At 41.7% G+C, this 20,114-nt stretch overlaps 2 protein-coding genes across 4 annotated transcripts; one reads left to right on the top strand and one right to left on the bottom strand.

Annotated features, from left to right (window-relative positions):
• Window positions 1-241: 241 nt before the first annotated feature.
• On the top strand, window positions 242-13,354 carry LOC309378196 (uncharacterized protein). 3 transcript variants are annotated; one of them, XM_081926230.1, is made up of 7 exons: window positions 242-339; window positions 3,793-4,044; window positions 8,437-8,496; window positions 10,307-10,444; window positions 11,009-11,155; window positions 12,095-12,155; window positions 13,064-13,354. In XM_081926230.1, the coding sequence occupies exons 2-7, from the start codon at window positions 3,880-3,882 to the stop codon at window positions 13,165-13,167; spliced, it is 675 nt and encodes a 224-aa protein (XP_081782356.1). In that variant the 5' UTR covers window positions 242-339; window positions 3,793-3,879; the 3' UTR covers window positions 13,168-13,354. The 3 variants fall into 3 exon arrangements, with proteins under 3 accessions (XP_081782356.1, XP_081782354.1, XP_081782355.1); XM_081926228.1 differs by lacking the exon at window positions 242-339 and adding an exon at window positions 1,083-1,239; XM_081926229.1 differs by lacking the exon at window positions 242-339 and adding an exon at window positions 1,097-1,243.
• Window positions 13,355-13,950: 596 nt separating this feature from the next.
• On the bottom strand, window positions 13,951-19,586 carry RAB33B (RAB33B, member RAS oncogene family). Its single transcript, XM_081926226.1, has 2 exons — window positions 19,128-19,586; window positions 13,951-17,835 (listed from the first exon to the last, which is right to left on the bottom strand). Exons 1-2 carry the CDS (start codon window positions 19,371-19,373, stop codon window positions 17,395-17,397), a joined length of 687 nt encoding a protein of 228 aa, XP_081782352.1. The 5' UTR covers window positions 19,374-19,586; the 3' UTR covers window positions 13,951-17,394.
• Window positions 19,587-20,114: the final 528 nt, after the last annotated feature.

Below are 20,114 nucleotides of genomic sequence, written 5' to 3'. Positions count from 1 at the left end.
TAATTGGCCCATTTTATCTTGACTTTCTGGTGGCCAGAGCATTCCTTAATAGCCAGCCACAAGTGGGCTTCTGTTGCTGGGGATGGTGGGTGGGGCAAAGGTCTGCAACCGCCACCCACCTGAGAAGGGTGAGTGGCCATTATAATCTCTCTCCTACCCTCCCCCCAGCCCACCCTTTCATTTAAATCCATGCAAAATAGCACTTGGTTATTTCTGGTTGATTTTGAACAGACAAATTGACTGAGACAGAAACAGTTAAGCAAACCTCTCTCCTGGTTCATCTTAACCCATAAGGCATGCACATGAGTAACGTAACTGTTTACTGAAGAAATCTCTCAGGTAACAGAGATAAACAGGCTCTTCTCTCTTTACCAATTATACTTATATGGACCATACAGTATATTTGAAGGAGCATCTCCACCCCCATCATTCTACCCGGACACTGAGGTCCAGTGCCGAGGGCCTTCTGGTGGTTCCCTCACTGCGAGAGGCCAAGTTACAGGGAACCAGGCAGAGGGCCTTCACGGTAGTGGCGCCCGCCCTGTGGAACGCCCTCCCACTAGATGTCAAAGAGAACAACAACTACCAGACTTTTAGAAGACATCTGAAGGCAGCCCTGTTTAGGGAAGCTTTTAATGTTTGATGCATTACAGTATTTTAATATTTTGTTGGAAGCTGCCCAGAGTGGCTGGGGAAACCCAGCCAGATGGGTGGGGTATTAATAAATTATTATTATTATTATTAATCCATCCCATCTCACTTTCATTTATCTTCAATAGTTAGAGATGAGTCTGAAATATGAAGCAAAAGGGTGTGGCTATGGTAACCTAGGTCTATATAAACTGACACAAAATTGTAAGAATATAAGAATTTACTATCCAGCAGGGTAAGCCCTGCTTAACACAACGCGCGTGCACGCACGCACACACACACACACACAGCGGTTAAAAGCCATCTTTGGGGAACTTCCCAAGTGCCCTCCATCAACCTAGGTTGTTTGAGGAGCCAGTACTTCCACAGGGCGGCACATGAGGAGTTAAAGCATGCAGCGGGGAGGCAACAAGGAAGGTTGTCACCTGCAGAGGGTTGGGCTGGTTGAAACAACAGAGGGGTGGGGCAGGCTGCAGTGAGAGCTGCATGGGGCTTTCAAGGCAGAGCCAGCCCCTGGGTGACTCATCCCCACCCCAGCGCACCTGTCTAGGGGTCTCTCATAAAGAGGAAGAGGTAAAGCTGGCTGAGGTAAGTAAGTGCCTTTCTCTTCTACTCTGGGATTGCGTATGTTTTGCTTTCCTTCCTCTGTGGTTGCCCTGAGGTGCAAACTGCTCAAGTCTCCTCTTTCTCCAACTTCCTCTTCATTGCCCGAGGGAGTGAGCGAGCGAGCTGAGGTTAGGCAGCCAGGTACTTTCCAAAGAGAGCAAACGAGTTGAATTCCGCTTTGATAAATTGCCCTTCCTGTGCACCTGAAATTGAACTGCTCCTTCCCTCTTCTCATCTGCTTCTCCTGCATGAAGTGTTTAAAGTCCACTGACTTTCCCCCCTCCTTTTGCAATCACACACAGAACTCTTAGAGTATTCCACTTCCCATGTTCCATAACAAATAACTCTGCGGCTGTAGACTCTGAAATATCTAATCACTTTAAAAACAAAAAAAAAAAAAAATAGAAGGATTGCTCACAAACTTAGCTTTCGATAGTGGTGGTGGGGACTTCTGTAAGAGAGATCAGCAATAACAGTGCCTCCTATTATGCAACACACAATTCATCCTTCGAGTGTGGAGCTTGGAGCTGCCCTTTCTCGTGGCAAGTTTCACATGCCAGTGCCAAAACAACAGTCTTGTGGCAACTTGGAGACTAATGGATATATTATGGTCCAAGCTTTTGCAGACCTGAGTCCACTTCATCAGATGCATGTTCTCCTAAATTGGCAGGAATAGGTATAATTTTTATATACGTGTATGGTGGAGGAGGGAAAACTGTAAGACAGGTTAAATGGGAAATGAAATGGCAAAAAATACACACTATGACAAGATTAATGCTGGAAACATACAGTATATAAAATGGTTAGATACAAAGTAGTCCTTATGACAAGTTAGTTGTGCTATAATGTTTGCTTTAATTGACACTTGAAGAAGAATAAAAGCCCATTATTTCAATTCAAGCCACATGTGGGGAAATTGGACTTCTTGGTCAATTAGGTAATACTCAAGGTGCCAGAAGGCTCTTGTGTTTCCTGCAACAGACTAACAGAGATATTTCCATTGCCAGTAGCTCACTTGTATGGGGCGGGAGCAGGAAGAGAAGTACAGCTGCTTTACTTTCCTTAGATCAATGACTATTCCTCAAAATTGATAATGGCACTGCACTTCCCAGAGTGGCAGTGGTGCCCTTGGGACAAGACTTTATCTAACTGCACCACTGCTGTGTGGTGAGAAGTGTTGGTGCAAGGAAAAAATACATATATGTGAATGGAGAATTGCTGGATGCCAAGATAAAGTTTAGGGCAGATACTCTTTGGTGAGAGAACCCCAGCAGATTTAAAATAACAAAATATGCTGCTAAGTAAAACGTGGAAATATAGACTGTTAAACCTTTAAAATAGGCGATTGGGAGTTCTAAAACGCCCCTCTTCTCCTAGCATAGAAAACTACCACATGTTTGGTAAGTTAAAATGGTTTACTTACAAACTCTCCAAAGGTCAGATTCATGTGCTTTTCCATACAGCATTTAGAAAAGGTTGCACAGGCAGTAAAACCTGGCTTAGTTGCAGTGGTGAAAGTTCCTAAATTATTAATATGTGAATATGAGTGTCTTGAAAGAGCCATGCGGCTGAGCGAGACCAGCACAAGCTCTTCACATAGTGAGTTTCTCAAGTAGACTGCAGGGAAACAAAAGTTTGATTACCTAGTCGCTTCTAAGGTGAGCTAAGCCCTCCATGCATTAATTAGACTTAAGCATGTCGGTTATATGAGATTGGTTATCCCACAAAAAAGTATCAAAGATATGGCTACAGTGTCTGGGTTTGTTGGGACAGAAGAGCTCTGGAGGGTGTCCTCATAATATTTAGCTTATTTACAAGCGAAAAGCAAAGCAGAAATGAAGGCAAACAGGTGCTCTTTCATAGCATTATCCATTATCTTACACCAAATCTCCCAAGAGAGTCTGTACTTCAAGATTCTTCAGCCAACTCACAGTGCTCTCTGACCTTTCAGCTGCAAATCTGTTTCCAGCCATTCTCTAGAACAAAACTCTGGTGGAAGGCTCAAACACACAGCAAGCACAGAACTATTTCTTCTTGACAGTCTTGTGTCTGCAGATTCTCTCATTTTTGAAAGCTCTAATGTATTTTCCTGGTGATATCTATTGCATATAATGGAAGTGTGAAGATAAGGAAGAAATCTGTATTATTTGGAATTTTGTTTGCTTGTGTCTTTTGTTATTTGGAAACATGGGCACAAATGAACGATTTGAAATTTGCATCAGTATATTTTAAACCTGAAAGTTCCATGTTTTCTATAGTGATATCAAATATAGGGATCTCCTAAAGATATAAATATGTCTTTGTTTTTTAAAAAAATGCCACCATCCCAGCCCATTTAAGTTTTTTTTTGTTTTGTTTTCTAAATACATATTTACTGGATAAAGTTGTCCAGCGCTCTCCATATGCAGAGAATCCGAAGCTTAATGTGTCTGGATATTGGAAGATTGTCCATACTATTAATGGAATGGCATGTGAACAATTTGTCAGATGATGCTTGTTGAAGTGCTTATGAGTTTTCTTGCATCTTCTGTTCAGGAAAAGCCACAAGGGCAGCATTCTCTTGAACACCCTCCGTGCTTCTTCCCAGTTTGAACAGACGTGGCAATTGGTGGATTAGCTGAAATGGATCGCTACAGATATTTCATCTTCAATCAGAAAAGTATGGTTCTGTTGGGGCTCCTCCAGATAGCTTGTGCTACAGTTTGTATCATCGGTGGATTAATCGATGGTGCTTTCAGAAGGGACTCGGCACTGAGCAAATCTAGGATACCCATCTGGGCTGGAGTGGTAAGCTATATAAATTCTACCCCCCACCCCTTTTTATTAACAATGTATAAACTATAAAGCTATAAAATCAAACTTCAATTGAAATGCCTGCTGCAATAAAAAGAAGTATTCAGTAGATGTCGGAAGTACAGCAGGGAGGGTTGTACAATTTGGTATAATACAGGGAATTTGTTCACTGTTCTAGAGAACTTGTGGTTCTATATTCCACAAGCCAGCAGATCTCCCTGCTCTGCTGGACAGTGTGGTGGGGCTTTGCCCAGCTGCTGGGAGACCCCTGTTGCTGAGAAGAAGCCCTTAAAGAGTCCTTCCCCCATTGCAGGGGTGACAGCAGGGCATTTCGTCTCAGGTGCTGAAACACCTTGGGCCGTCCCTGAGTGCTGGCCTAGTTTGTGGTAAGAGCCTAGAGCAAGCTTCAGATGTTTTGAGACTACAAGTCCCATCATCCCCGACCACTGGTCCTGCTAGTTAGGGATCATGGGAGTTGTAGGCAAAAAACACCTGGAAGGCTGAGGTTGAGGAAGCCTAGCCTAGAGGGCAAGTGTGACTGCAGCTGCCTTTGATTTCTGACTTGCATCTCCTTAATTTGGAAGTGGGGGAGCTGAGGATCAGGTTCACAGAAGGAATGCTCTGGACTAGTCTGGGTGAGAGAGGAATGAGGACTTTTATTTCTCTTGGGAAACATAGGAGAATTTAATGTTTTTTGGAGGTAAATTAACTGGAAGGGGGAATTGATTTATGGTGTTTGCACTTCATATGGCTTGTGGTCTTAGGCTAGTTGCTTATCTCCATCTTCTCCAGCGCTCCATGTCCAGCTGCGGCCAGTCAAATGCCAATGGGAAGTTTTTTCTGTTTATGTATTTAAACTACTTTTACCTGTTCTTCAATGCCAAGGCAATCCCTAAGCAGGTTACATTAAAACCAAGAGAAATCCAAATCAACAGTGTAGTACGGTAGATGCCTCCAAAACTCTGGACAAATAAGTGATTTTTCACCTGGGGTTGAAAACTCAAATTGTGAGTTAGAAGAAATTCCATAATTGTGGGGCTGCTAACAAGAAGGCCCTGTCTTACATTGTTGCCTGCAGGAACTTATGAGGGCGACATGTTTGTTTTCCACATTTGATATTCAGAAATATATTGCTTTTGAACATGGAGATATCATTTATCTAGTAAAGTTTAAAGAAGGGGGCATCCATAGGTGAAGCTGGTGTTTTTAGTGGGTGGGGCTAATTGGGAGAGTGGATGATGTGCGATATCGATCTGCCAAGCTTGATCGATGAACCGTGGCCTTCCGGCGTCCAGCCGCTTCCTTCTAGCTGCGCAACTCTGCTGTCTTCTCAGCCACGGCTTTAGCAGAGTAGTGCACACAGCGGTGTAAAGCAGTCTTACTTCCTTCAAGCAAGCATACACAGACAGCTCCGTCTATTTACAGCTCTTTATTGAAACATTTCAGCAACAAAGTCCATCACTGCTGGCAGCCATTGCAAACATGTCTCTCTCTCTCAGACACACAGAGAGAACTGAACGTACAGGAAACAAGCTCCTCCTCAGCTTCTAAAACTGACGTCGGAATGTGACGCACACTCAGAACAACTTAACCAGTTAAGTTCTGAACTCTCACACCCCCTCTTGCGTTGGATTCCGACTGCACCTGTGGAACATCCTCAGCAAAACTCTGTGAGATCAATCCCTTCCCCAATGCCTTGCGCCCTCTCTTGGCGTCCCTGTCAGGCAACTGTGGAACCACCTCACAACTCTCAGAATCGCACTGTGCGAAACTTACCCATGCACCTGTGGCCTGGTACCTCTCAGGTGGAATACCCTTTGTTGTGCGACTGGACCGCCTGGGTACAAACTCAGGAGTTTCCCCTGACTCACTTTGATCAGCAGCAGGTGTGTCCTCTGCATCACGGGATTCCCCCTCTGACTTAAAGCGTCTTCGAATCCTTTCCATCACACTCACAGGAGAACTAGGCTCACTTTTGGGCACTCTCTTAGCAACTTGTGGAGATGCTCCATCCTGCTCTTGACCCTGGTCAGTGACCTGGTCGTCATCAGCAGCCTCAGCCCCTCCTTCCTCCTCATCAGAACTGTCCTCTGGATCAGAGAGACATTCTGAGAGAAGATCACGCTGGACAACAATCTTTGGCCTCTCATCCTGCTCAAAGAACTCAGCGTGTTTACTGATCAGCACCTTACTCTGATCACCTGATGGGTAAGCAAACTGCCATGCACAAGCCTCTGGCTCATACCCACAGAAGATCATTTTCTGGAACTTGGCTCCATCTGGCCCTTGCAAAGCCTTAGGCACAGGGACAACCGCAGATGAACCAAACTTGCGCAGAAAGTGAACCTGGGGTTTTCTGCCATTCAACAGAGAGTACGGTGTGTCACCTACCAGTGAGTTGTAGACACGATTCCAGGTGAAACACACACACCTAATTGCCTCCAGCCAAAACTTTGGAGGTAACCTAGCTTCTGTTAGCATCACCTGTGCAACCTGAACCAGAGCTTCACTCCTCAGCTCTGCCACCCCCCCCCTTTGCTGGGGATCTGTAACTGTGTGACGTATCCCTTTCTTGTGAAAGAACTTCTGCAAAGCAGAACCAGTGTACCTAGCATTTCTGTCACTAGTGACTGCTCTCACCCTGGTGGAGAACCTCTGTTCTACCTCCTCAATCCAGCTCCTGATCAGCTGTGCTGCATCCTCCTTGGATTTGAGACCAAAACTCCAGGAATTCTGCGAAAAACTGTCTTGAACCGTTAGCAGAAACCTGGCTCCTCCCAGACTCTTTTCCTCAACAGGACTGAACAAATCTATGTGTACCAGCTCAAAGGGTTTAGTGGTTACCCTTTCCACCTTTGGGTAACTGCACCCTCTTACCTTTGCCTGTCTGCAAGTGTCACAATTAATGGCACTTCCACAATTTTTAATTCTACACCCCTTGGCAACCTCAGGCAGAGTCTGCAAGTCCTCTACCGACCCATGAATTGTTCTCTGATGCCATACGCATGCACATGTGGCATGAGCGGGAATTATAGTACGCTGATTGGGAACTGTAGCACGCAACGCTTGTGCTTTCTCAGCCTTCTCCTCACCCCCAAGAGACGTTTTAAGAATGAAAAGATCATTCTGCCCCTCCATAACCTGTGCGATATCGATCTGCCAAGCTTGATCGATGAACCGTGGCCTTCCGGCGTCCAGCCGCTTCCTTCTAGCTGCGCAACTCTGCTGTCTTCTCAGCCACGGCTTTAGCAGAGTAGTGCACACAGCGGTGTAAAGCAGTCTTACTTCCTTCAAGCAAGCATACACAGACAGCTCCGTCTATTTACAGCTCTTTATTGAAACATTTCAGCAACAAAGTCCATCACTGCTGGCAGCCATTGCAAACATGTCTCTCTCTCTCAGACACACAGAGAGAACTGAACGTACAGGAAACAAGCTCCTCCTCAGCTTCTAAAACTGACGTCGGAATGTGACGCACACTCAGAACAACTTAACCAGTTAAGTTCTGAACTCTCACAGATGATACTTGTAGGACCCCTACTTTACTTCAGGAGAGAATAGGACTGAGAAAAGTGAATGATTTCTGGGAGAAAATTGCACTGCAGAAGCTGAACTGTTCTGATTCTACTAGCTGATTGTAGTAATTACAAACACTATTTGGGGGTGGTACATGGGAGCTGTGGTGGTGATGCTACAAGCAAGAAGCAGTTGGGACTGTTAGTAGTGACTTTGAATAATTTAGTGGAAGCATTTTACTACGGTACAATCACTTTGCTGTAAGAATTTTTTTTTTACTTTTTCTTTTCTTGGGTCCCAAGCTAATGTTAGAAATGCAATGGGTGAATGTATGATTTACACTTCGAGTGTTTCACATACCCAACTCCTTGCCCTTGCCTAGTGATCTGATAGCCGTCGATTACATTACTATCCTCATGTGTCAATCACATTTTCACCTGTATAAGAAAAAGCATCTGGTGAAATTGACCAAGAATCTTGAGCCCACGTTTAACAGCCAGCTGAACAATTACGTTCCCCCTCTGGTGTCAAAATGACCTTCTCTGAAATCGTGCCTAAAGGAAAGATGTTTACTTATTATGGAATAAACCACGTTCAGCCTTTGTGCTTCATAGATCTGCTGGTTGTTGATCGGGAGCTGGTGTCTTAGAAACCACTTGCCAACCAGTGTATTTATATTTATACACTGCTTAACTACAATCATATATAAATGGTTTACAAGGATGTAACAAGTAATAATCAGTTTAAACTATAAAATAAAAAATCTAGTTTGTTTTCATCTTCCTGAAGTTAATGTTTTTTCACTTCTTTTTATATGCTAAAGTTGGGTATTCCACCCCAACTTAATCCCCTTTACCTTTTGTTTTGTAGTTTATGGCTATTCCTGGAATTATGGCTTTGTTTTCTTCACTGAGAAAGAATCCTGTTTTGGTATGTTTCTATTGTATTTTGTTTAAAGTGGATGGGGACAAATCATACAGCCGGCTTTCTATAAGTAATAAATACATACACCTTTTATTTACATAACTTTTACTTCACGTCTGAGGGGCAGATGGGGCTCGTCAACGTGGGAAGGTAGCCCATCTAGGAGAAGAAAAACTCTGATCCTAAATGTCCGCTGCCTTGCAGGGTATATTTGGGAAAAGAAAAGGCTAAAGAGTAAACCCTACAAAAATCTGGAGTGAAGTCCCTAAGATGGTTGGATGGCATTGTATGCCTCCTTCCAGCAACTCCTGCAGCCAAGCTGGTGCCAAACATATTGCTCTACTTTCCTTTGGGACCACGTCAACAAGGCCGAGATGGAGGTTCTTATCATATGGGTAGCCCAGGACCCCCATACACACTGCCCAGGCTTGCACCCCTGGGAGGTCACTTTGGTGCTGCACGGTGGTTTGATTTCACCCCCCGAAGGCACACTCCATTGTCCGAGACAGATGGATGCCAACAAAAAGCAACAACAAACTCCAATCTCTGCCCTGAAGTGTTTGGAGCTATACATCATAGGCTACAATTAAAGTGATCATACATGTAAGATTTTGGGGTTTAGAGTTTAAAATCCACAACAGATTAAAGGTCTCAAGGAGGACCACTTCAACAGCAGTTCAAAATTTCTTCAGTCTGTCTCTAAATTCATCAATCATTCTCTCTGTGTTGCTCCAAATGGCTGGATTGCAGTAACACATTACAGTTGAAAGGTAAGAATATGCATGTTTTAGAATACACGGCACAACTTTTATCTATACATATGTAAAATTTTTATTTATGTTAAAGGGGAGGGAATAAAATTCCTAACTACCTTTTCCACCTTTGGCCTTCAATACCCTTTACATAGCAAGCACAATGGTTGTTTGGGGGCATGTTTTTAAACACCCATAATTGGAGTTCCCAGACATGGTTGTTTAAAAGATCCATGCACATCATCCATACATGAGCATTAACTGACCTTGGGTGATGAGTGTAATGGCTGAAGTAGAAATGGGTCTTAGTTAAGCCTAAAACCTGCTGGAAAAACACAGCAGCTGACCATCTTTTTTCTGCTGCAACTGGTCACCATCACCTTCTCAAATCTAGACTAGATGGTAATGTCAAATTGTGTGATTTTGTGTGATTCCTGGAGGGGTCCTTTGCTCACTCAGAAGCGGACCAGAACAGACCAGCAGCCGGGTCAGCCAATCTCTTTCTAATGAATGCAGCACAACATTCCCCACTTAACTTATTTTGATACACTATGCTGCTTTCCTAGAAAATCTGAATGGTTTCTACCTATCTGGTTTCTTGGCTGCCTTGGTAACATCCCTTCTGTTGGTTGCCCAAATCCACAGGTATCTTTGCTCAGTACTTTTTGTTCAAATGTATTCTTTCTGGCCGCTTTATTGCTTCTAAGAAAGTCTCATACATTTAAATGGATCTGGCTTCCAAGAAAGGCATGTGTGGAAATGGGCTTAAAACAGCAAACACCTGCACACACTCCCTAAAAACACAGGATGAAATATAACACAGTTAAGTATGTTGATTTCCATTTACAGTATTTAATTAGGAAAGGAAAGGTTTGATTTTCACTGATTCATACCCACATTTCGGAAATTGTATTGTGAATGCATGTTCCCCCAAAGACTCTGGAAAATAAATTACTGTAGTGTACAAAGATTGCATAAGAGGCATACGGGGAACTATTTTTCATCCTTTGACTTGAAGCCCAAATTTAACTCTGGTCTTCTCTATCCCCATACCTTTTGTACAGGTGAATGCAATGATAATTGCTTCTGTATTTTCCTGCTTCGTCACTCTACTTGTAATCATCTATACATCTATAACATTAGAGTATGGTGAAAAATATGAAGGGTTTGACGATGTGTCCTCTTATCATCACCCAGCCGTTGTAAGTATCAAACTATCCAGTTCCTGCCCTTTTGAATACATTGCACACACTTTAGGAGCAACAGAGTAACTAGCACACCCAAAGGCCTGTCACTCACATCAGTTAGGGCAGAAGATGGTGCAGGAAAATCTCTCTGTGTGTTTCTTTACTGAACAAGGTCCAGGCTGGCACAGCAGAGGCAAAATCATTGGATTGCTCAACTGCCCCCTTCTTGGTCCTGAAATGCCTTTTATGGCAGGTATTGTTGGGAGTTCCATAGTAAAGGATGCCTCCCACAGGCACTGGGGGCAGATCAGGGTTTGGCCTGCCTTTTATATATTACTTTAATTTTATACATGCAATTTGAGGATATTAATTGACACCATCAGTTTGTATATATGTATAAATCATATATTCCTCAACTATTTATCAGTTACTATTTATTGTTGGTTTTCACTTGTCATTCCTTTTCATGTAAAATAATTAAAATATAAAAAAGAGAATTTCCAGGTGTTTTAAAAAACAATACCCACACCACTCCTAAGGTTGGATAAAGGGTGTGTGTGCTCATTTTCTGTGTTGCAGGCATTTGTGCTTGGTAAACTTGTAGAAGGAGCCAACATCACACTACTGATTGCATCGCTTTTCAGCGCTTTTATTGTGCTGATTATTGCTTATTTGAGTTGCCGAAGTCTTCCATGTTGTTCATGCTATGACAGTGTCACTGGACTTGTAAGTAGCAACATTGCCATTAAAAATGGTGGGTTTACTTGTCTTGTACTGGGAAGGAAAGCCTTTTGGGATTCTGTAAAAACATTTTTGGACAGTTTGATATGACATTGCCGTATTTCCTTAACCCGCCCCCCTTCAACTAGTTAAGCCCAAAATGCACACAAAACTAATTTTTTGAATTGTCATTTGGAAAAAAATGATTTGTGGACACCTCATATTATAGCACTGTATACACTAAACAGCTATGAACCTCATCAGTGCTTTGATGGTAAATAACTGCCATCCTTATATAAGCTTCTGTGCACTTCCTAAAGAGTGGGGTATAAATTGTATATAACTGCCCCTTCTGCATGTTTTTCTTGACAGGTGTGTGCATGAAATGTTTTTTACTAGGTTCAAAGTTCTATGGGTGGTATTCAGCTAAGTTTAATTCAGAGTAGATCCTTTGAAATTAATGAGCTTGACTAAGTAAGTTCCATTAATTTCAGTCAGTGTACCCTGAGTGAATACCACCCATTGTGTTTAAGATTTGCCAATTATGTAGCATATACCACTTCTAAGGATGACCTCTCATTTTTTGATAACTGCCATATTTATGCATCTCTTAGATATGTTTGTTCAGCTTGTTATCAGGTTTATTAAATGTAAATGGTTTGAAATAAATATCTTAATTATGATGATGGTAGCTGCAAAAAAATTAAGAAATACTTTTGTAAAGGAAAATACAGTAAACTGTCTTGGGCATTATATGATGAATAGCTTCTTTTTCTTGAACTGCAGAACTTTTTATTTTTAGTCTTGTTCATTATTATACCATTGCAATTACTTTTGGTAACCAAATTACAAAATGAAACCGTGTTTGTCTCGAAGACTGCACATTCTAAGATCAGTACTATTCTCAGGTGAACCTATTTAGCAATCTCATGCTTTCATTCTTAGGAACGGCTAGAATCTAATGAAGACCAGCTACAAATTGCGGAATTAGTTTGCATTCCATCTGGTATGTAGGTGTTCTCACTGTTTTACTTGAAAATTAATTTCGGATTTACTAAATATGTAAGTCAAATAATGAATATGTAAGGAAGACATTTGGGCTATATAAATATTATTTAAAATCATCGTAATAATTAAAAGCCATTTCCATAAAAGCAATCTAACTACAATTACAAAAACTAGGCAGTAGTGGTTAAAAATAAAATCCAGCACATTACTTTACTGCTGGTTTTAGTTTAATTTGTTCTTATTAATTTTGAACTGTAAAACCCAACATAGCTCTTTTAATCAATAGTGGGGTAGAACAGAAAAAATTAAAAGATAATAAAGCCCTGGTAATATTCTTTGGGAGGAAGACAGAAAAATATGTCTCATTGGTGCCCACAATAATAGATAGGCCAGGCCTCTGAAGCCAATGTTCCGTCCTGGGCAGATTTCTGAGAGAGTAGGCTGTCCTTCAAACAAAGCCCTACATTGTCTAGGGCTAGGTTAAGTGTCAAAACCAGTCCTTTAAATGGGGCCCAGAAACGAATTGGCAGATAATGCAATTGGTAAAATACGGGTATTAGGTGTTTCCAATGCCTGATCCCTGCAAGAATCTGGGCAGCTACCTTCTGCACCAGTGCAAGTTTCTAAACCATTTTCAAAGGCAGCCCCATGTACAACCAGTGTATTACAATAGTCTAGTCCAGTGTTTCCCAACCTTGGGCCTCCAGCTGTTTTTGAACTACAATTCCCATCATCCCTGACCACTGGTCTTGCTAGCTAGGGATGATGGGAGTTGTAGGCCAAAAACATCTGGAGGCACAAGGTTGGGAAACACTGGTCTAGTCTGCATGTAACTAGCACATGTAATCAAGGCAAAGTTTGCTTTCTGCAGCTACATATGCTCACTGTGTGTGTTTTCTATTCTAGGTCAAGTGGATACAATTTTTAATTCTCCTGTAAAACTTTCAGATTTAGATATGGAAGCTGATGATGATGTGCCCAAACCACCTCCGTATATCAGGATGACTTAAATATAAATTCTAGGAGAATAAGGTTTTTTAAAAGCTCTTTATAACTTAAGAACGTTACTGAGACGTTTGTACAATTCTTAAAAGTTAAGAAATGACTGACCACTCTGAAGAGATCCTCAGAATTTCAAGACTGGTGACCTATTTTCTGTACAGTTAATAAACTTAATTCTATTTTCATAAATTTTAATTTCGCCCCATGGTGTTTATTTGACTCCTGCTGTGCAACAGAATCTTCAATAATAGCAAGCATCCTTTGAACCAGAAAAATTGTCATGGGCAAATGAGTCTTCCAAATGCAAATTTGCTTGTTCAAATGAGAATGGTGTGCAGAAATCATAAGATTCCGTGTGGTAACTGGTTTCACTGCTAGCACAGAAAGCAAAGAGTGGGCAGCTAAATACTGTGAATATTAGCCAATGCACTCTACTCCAATGATTTCACCAATGCCCCCTGTTAGAATTTATGGATTGTGTTTTGTATGGAATTAGTATTTCATTAAAGAGGCATCAGCTTTCATATCATATGCTCCATCTGGCCTAAACTAAAGAAATCAATTTGAACATATCCCATCTTGCCCATTGGTTCTCTTCCACAGATTCATTTTTTAAAGACAAATACACATATAACTCCAGAAATAAAACACTTTTTAAATAGCCATAGGTGTAGCTGCCTGAGGCAAGCAAAGAATCTTTCAGGACATGGAAGCTTCACAACACTCATAACAATGTGAATGTTTCTAACTGACAGGCAATTACAGTGGGGAAAAATGAGACAAAAGCAGAATTTTACTTGCTAGCATTTATTAAAGACAGTGGCACGTACTTGTGGTAATTTAAATAAATCTTTCCTTTTGCTTTTAGAAAGAACAATTGACATTTTGTAGGTAAAGCATTATTAAATGGGGAAGCATTTTGGATTGACAACACTCTGTTTAAGATACTATCAACGTAACCGGTGCTGATAAGATGACAATGCTCAATGTTATTTTGCAATAATAAGATAGAACAATTCTATACCATACTATAGCAGTTTAAACAGTTTCAAAATAACCATTTCATCAGTATTTATGGGTGAAATCCAACATTAGTTACCAGACCTATCCTGGGAGAAATACAGGGATGTTGTCCTATATGTTGTGTCCACATGATTTATTCTTCAACACCCTCTTCCTTCTGATTATAGAACCCTGGTTTATATTTTTTACTTTCTTTAGGATATGATTTAATGCACACATCATAATTACATTAAAAGCTATCTTTTACTTAAATGGATTAAGAAAATGAAGTAAACAGGTGAGTCCTCTAAAGAGGAGTGTAAACTATATTTGAGAAATATTTTAGAAATATACTTTTATGTACATTTTTTCATTAAAAATCACTGAAGAGTCTTCGTATTAAATAAATGGTTTCTAGAAAGTGCGTAAACCAAAAGTAAAGACACAAGACAGAGTAAAAAGAACTTCCCTTTTTCAAGTGTTGTAGAAGAACTAAACAAGAAAAACCCTGTCACTTCTGGTTATAAGCAAAATAATAATAATCCTATATAAACTTGGACACAATCCTCTCACACATTTGGCCCACAATGCAAGTGGATTGTGTTCCTTGCATTTTACTGATTAAGGTGCAATCAATAGATTTTCCTAAACATAAAAGCTAGTGTTATATACTTCACTATGTTAATGTACAACAGAATAGCACCTAGTATTTGGCAATTACAATTACAGTAATTGTACTAATATGTCTGCCTTCAATAACATTACAGTAAAGGTTAAAACTTAGTAAGACATTTAATAAGCAGCACACAGTAGATACAAGCAAATTGGATTTGGAATATTAAGTAAATTGTTCTTTAAGTGTTAGCCTATAATACTGATACTCCATTCTCTTAGAATAATATGTAACGGTATCTTGAATTTCATTGCTTTCCCTTTTTATGTAACCAAAAGTTATGCGTAAGCTACCACAAAATGTGAAATGTAGGACACATGTGAAATAAATGAAGAATGAGGATCAAAAAGGTTACAATATGGTACTGAACAACAGAGTTAAGATTAACTCCTACACAAGGTTCACTCATACTAAGGTTTGTAATGCTTACTTCCGAAACAGCCATTGTGGTAGCCTCCAAATGTTTCGGACTACAAGTACCACCATCCCTGTTCACTGGTCAAGCTGACTGGGAATGATGGCAGTTGTAATCCACAACATCTAGAGGGCACCATGTTGTCTCCTGCTGTCCTAGTTGATTAACATTGATTGATTTGTAAAATATTTGTTTTTAATACTTAAAAAACACCAGGTAGCAGCCACTGCTAGCAGAATTCTAATAACATGTTACTGTTAGCAACTTGAGCTTTCCAAGTGGAGGGAAGAGCAAGAGTACAAAGATTAAATGTAATTAAAATCAATCCCCATTATCTGTCATTCACACAAATAATGTATGCCATTTTCTACAGAACTGTTTTATCCCTTCCTCAATATTTGCAGCTTTAATATTTTATTAGTCAATAAAAGCTCAAATTCCTTTCTTTAATGGGTGATGGTCCTAATTAGCAACAATAGATATACAAGGCTGGAGCTATATTTGTGCAAGGAGATGAAGAAAGGCACCAGGATTTCTCCACTTGCCAATTACTCAGTACTGGAAGGCTTGTGCCAGTAGTGCATGTTACACAATGAACACAGGAAAGCCCACCTATCCCTTACACCTTTAGCTTGAGCTGCCCAGAGGTGGAGGGCAGTTGTTATAGCAGAAATGTCTACGCAAAATCATCAAGCAAGAAATCTTGTAAGTTCAGCTCTAAACACTTTAGAGATAGACACTCTGTGCTGCAAATAGATTTGAAGATACCTCTTAACTGTTACTAAAAACAAGCTGCTAATACTACTTATGGAAAACAGCCACTTTCATTCATATTTTATGTATTTATTTTTGATACTATGAGATGATATAGACCGCCCCTTCCATATGTTCATAGCTAAGGCACACAAGTAGTTATTTTTTTTACAAATTGTAGATTCTGAAGTTCAGTTGCTCCTACTTTATGCTATTTCAAAAGCAAAACATAGTGAGTCAACCACACAAAATAGCATATGATTTTCCCTATATTATTTGCAGTCTACATTTGATTTCACTGTTTGTTTTTAGTAGGATAAACCATGCATTCCTAAGACTTTTACCTTGGCCATTTGCTTCATAGTATTCCATTGGGGTAGTAAAAACACCCCAATCAACTCTCACGTTTTGGCATTTTGTATGTTGTGTAGGTTATAACCACTGCTAATAATGAAAGTCAAACAATACACCTTAAGTTACATCATAATGTTATGAATATAAATGATACATTTTTAGAATTTTGTTAGAGCTTTTTAAAAAGTTACCAGTATTTAGGGAGAATCTGAACTACAAGATCTGGCGTTCCTATTGATGGATTCGCCTCCAGAGCAATGCCACAATTGAGTGGATACTTTCTGATCTCTTGTGGTTACATCAGAAATAAACAATCCACTACAGCTTCAGTTTTCAATGCAATTTCCAATGTTCCATGAGATTCACATGATTTCATTTTATTGTGCAAAAGATAACCCTGGATATTTTTCCAATGTCATTTCTGTCTCATATAAAGAATACAAAACTATGAGGGCCATCAAACATAACTTTACACAGAAAGTAAACTCCGTAGAGCTTCACTTGCTTTCATAATTAACTAACCTAGAGTTTAGGTAAAGTAATGAGATGAAGGCAAGAGGTGACTTAACACTTGTGCTCAAGTCGAGTCTTCATTCCATTGCATGATTAAGACATATGATAGAAGTACAATTCACAAATCAATTTACAACATTATCTAAAAGTAATTCACTTAAAATTATCAAGTCATACTACTCTTTGGGTTTCTATAGAACCGTGATCTGCTCAAATTGAATGCTAAAGGCATCAGTGATTTGACCTAACCTACACATTTCTATTTTAGTGGAGAAAAGATCTCAGAACTAAGCTACTTCAATGGGACCAGAGTCAAGCTTCACAAATCTAACTTCCATAAATCTTCAGTAATTTAGATGATACAGTTAACAAAGTGCAAAGAGTGGCACACATCCAGATGTGAGGACATACAATAAAGTGCCCAGCAGATTCAATGTAATTTCTACTAAACTGGAACATTACCAACACCATACTCTCAAAGCACTGGCAAACAGACCAAAGTGATGACTACAAAAATACTGTGAGCTAACACCAACATGGCATGGCAGGTTTTACTGCAGGTTCTAGGTGAATTGTGTTATCGGGTAGCTGACTAAGCATGAGTGGCTTGTGACTCTTGAGCTTATGAGCCAGGGTCATAAATATGGCTTCCACATGATCATTGTCATTAGGGTTTTTAGCAGATGTTTCAAACAGTGGCATGCTATGAGTGTCAGCAAATTTCTGAGCCATGTCCGTAGGGACCTGAATTGCACTTCTCAGATCACATTTATTTCCAACCAAAATCCGGGGTATATCATTGGTGAGCAAGTGTTGTTTGCATTCCTCGATCCACAGTGGCAAACTATGGAAACTGGCAATATTTGTCATATCATATACAAAAACGACTGCATGTACATTCCTGTAATAGTGCTGTACCATGCTCTTCCTGAATCGCTCCTGCCCTGCTGTATCCCAGAGCTGAATCTAGATGTACCAAGAAGGGGAGAGAAACAAGAAAAAAAAATGATTTCACTCATGCTGGTGGAAAGGCATAATTTCAACTTTAACTCAACAGTACTTTTATATTGCTATGATTTCTGTTCATGAGGGTCTTTGAGGTCAGTGGTTTTATATCTCAGCAACAAAACATAAATGAAAACTTTTGCTGTGAAGCTTCCTGCAAACACCTTTTTATACATCAGCTTTTCAAAAACAGTTATACTAAATATTAGTAATTGTGTGTCTTTTACTGTAGATGAAGGTATTGCAGGAATTAAGAGCTTGCCAAGAAATTCACATTGTGAGATGAGAATTAAGTTTAATTAGGATCTATGTGATTTAAAAATCAGCATGCTTACATTTCAATTAAAAAGCAGAGGTGTCATTGCTTAACATACTGTACATGTATAAGGATGACACAACTTTCTATTTAAGCAGTAGCTGGTAACCAGGAATTCCATGCAGCTGGTTGCATGGAAGCTCTACCTCTCTGCACCCAGCATAGAAACCACATGTTGCTAGAGGTGGGATGGAGAATTCTGCAAGGCCCTAGCAAACTAGCGTTATGTGTTTGCAAACTTTTGTGAGCTTATTTAAACACTGCGATAAAGAGATGCAATAGGCCACAGGTTTGACTAAATATGAGCACATCTTCAAAACTGAGTGATGTTAATACATGTTCAGCACTCAGCACATGAACAACAGTTAGTTAGACCAAGGGGCTCAGAGGTGCAACTAACAGAATGTTTACAGGTGCAACTATAGGGCTCAGCGATGAAGCTCAGGGGGGGCTTCCTCAAGTTACCTTACTCAGATTGTTGCAAACACAAATCTTGATTCAGGGGAAGCAGCTGAGATACAAGAATAACAAATGACCTCCATATTTTTGGCCGTGTGTCAGCTCCACACAGCATGGATGAGCAACAGGACTAGAGTTGCCCACTCCTGTCCTGCCAGATGGCCTGTTGTAAAAGGTCATAGACCATAGAGTCGGAAAGGACCACGAGGGTCATCTAGTCCAACCCGTGGCAATGCAGACATCTTTCACCACCTGCACCTATAACAGTATTGCAGCAGAGGAAATCTCAGCAGACGTCGCTTGCCGAGGCAAAGCACCTGCCTTTTCTGCACACACCTGTTAAAGGAGCAGCAGCAGCAGCCCTGGACTCCCTGCCCCTTTGCATCTACTACGCGCCAGCTGCAAGGCAGCCGGCAGAACAGCCTCTGAGCCTGGCAGAGGAAAAGCAGCCCGAGGAGGCGACTTCGGCTTTCCGCACCTTGATGCGCTCCCCGTCGATGTCGACGGCGCGTTCTCGGAAATCCACCCCGATGGTGGCCTCGGTGCGCTCCGGGAAGCGGCCCGCGCAAAAGCGGAAAGTGAGGCACGTTTTGCCCACGTTCGAGTCCCCGATGACGATGATCTTGAAGATGCGGGAGCGCGCGGGGGGCAACGTCCCCGGCCCCGCGTAGCTGCTCGACAGGCTCAGCTCCAGCGACGACTCCACCTCGGCCGCCGCCGCCATCGCCTCCGGGCCCGCGAAGGCGCCTTCCGCTGCTCCGAGTCACTCGCGGCTTAGTCGCTCAGGCCCAACCTGGCGGAGGGATTCGCGTCGCGGCGGAGAGACGAAAAAGGCCCGCGCGCCCCCGTCGCTCGCTCGCGCGTGCCCATTTCCCCCCTCCCTGACAAGCCGCTTCGCTTCCGCACCTGAGGGCGGCGGCTGCCGCTTCACGCGTGTTAAGCCACGTAGGAGGAACAGCTCCGCCCCTTTCGCGGCATAGGCCGGGCCTGATAGGCGAAGAAAGGCAAGGCCGTGGAAAGGGGCGTTTCCGGTCGCCTCAGCGGGGGAAAACAGGGACGACGGGAACACGAAAGCTCGCGAGAAGTGGGATGTTATGGCCGCGGCTTTAAATGGCGGGTTGGGGGCGGCAGTGGCCATCTGGCTGTGATTGTTGGCCAGCGCTAAGCTCGTGCCAGTCTCCTCAGTACAAGAGCGCTTCACACCCCTGGCTGTCTCTTTCTCTCGTCCCCAGATATACAAGCGGGAGTCACCCGGCGAGACTGATGGGCAGAAAGTTCCCAGAAAAGCCAATCCCCCCCCCAAGCTTTAAAACTTGCAGCGCCTCTGGCATTAGCTGTGGGGAAAGCCATGAACATCAGCTTCCGGCTGGGCACTGGACCAACAGGGCTCTTCCTAGCCAAGATCTGTTGCTCCCACAACTGATGGAAAAGGGTGAAAAAGTAGACCACGCTCTTGCGCCTTTAA

Source organism: Podarcis melisellensis (assembly GCF_964234715.1).
Source record: "Podarcis melisellensis genome assembly, chromosome: 9".
In the NCBI taxonomy this organism is placed as follows: Eukaryota; Metazoa; Chordata; class Lepidosauria; order Squamata; family Lacertidae; genus Podarcis; species Podarcis melisellensis.
The sequence above is the reverse complement of the archived record's forward strand: the minus strand, read 5'-3'. Positions and strand labels throughout refer to the sequence as shown.

Bases quoted from the DNA above. Each gene is read 5' to 3' on its own strand.
- LOC309378196 (XM_081926230.1), top strand. From the start codon at position 3,880: ATGGATCGCTACAGATATTTCATCTTCAATCAGAAAAGTATGGTTCTG. The intron at 8,497-10,306 runs GTATGTTTCTAT...CCTTTTGTACAG, and splicing joins TGAGAAAGAATCCTGTTTTG to GTGAATGCAATGATAATTGC. The intron at 11,156-12,094 runs GTAAGTAGCAAC...TTTCATTCTTAG, and splicing joins ATGACAGTGTCACTGGACTT to GAACGGCTAGAATCTAATGA.
- RAB33B (XM_081926226.1), bottom strand. From the start codon at position 19,373: ATGGCGGCGGCGGCCGAGGTGGAGTCGTCGCTGGAGCTGAGCCTGTCG. The intron at 17,836-19,127 runs GTGCGGAAAGCC...TGGTACATCTAG, and splicing joins TCGACGGGGAGCGCATCAAG to ATTCAGCTCTGGGATACAGC.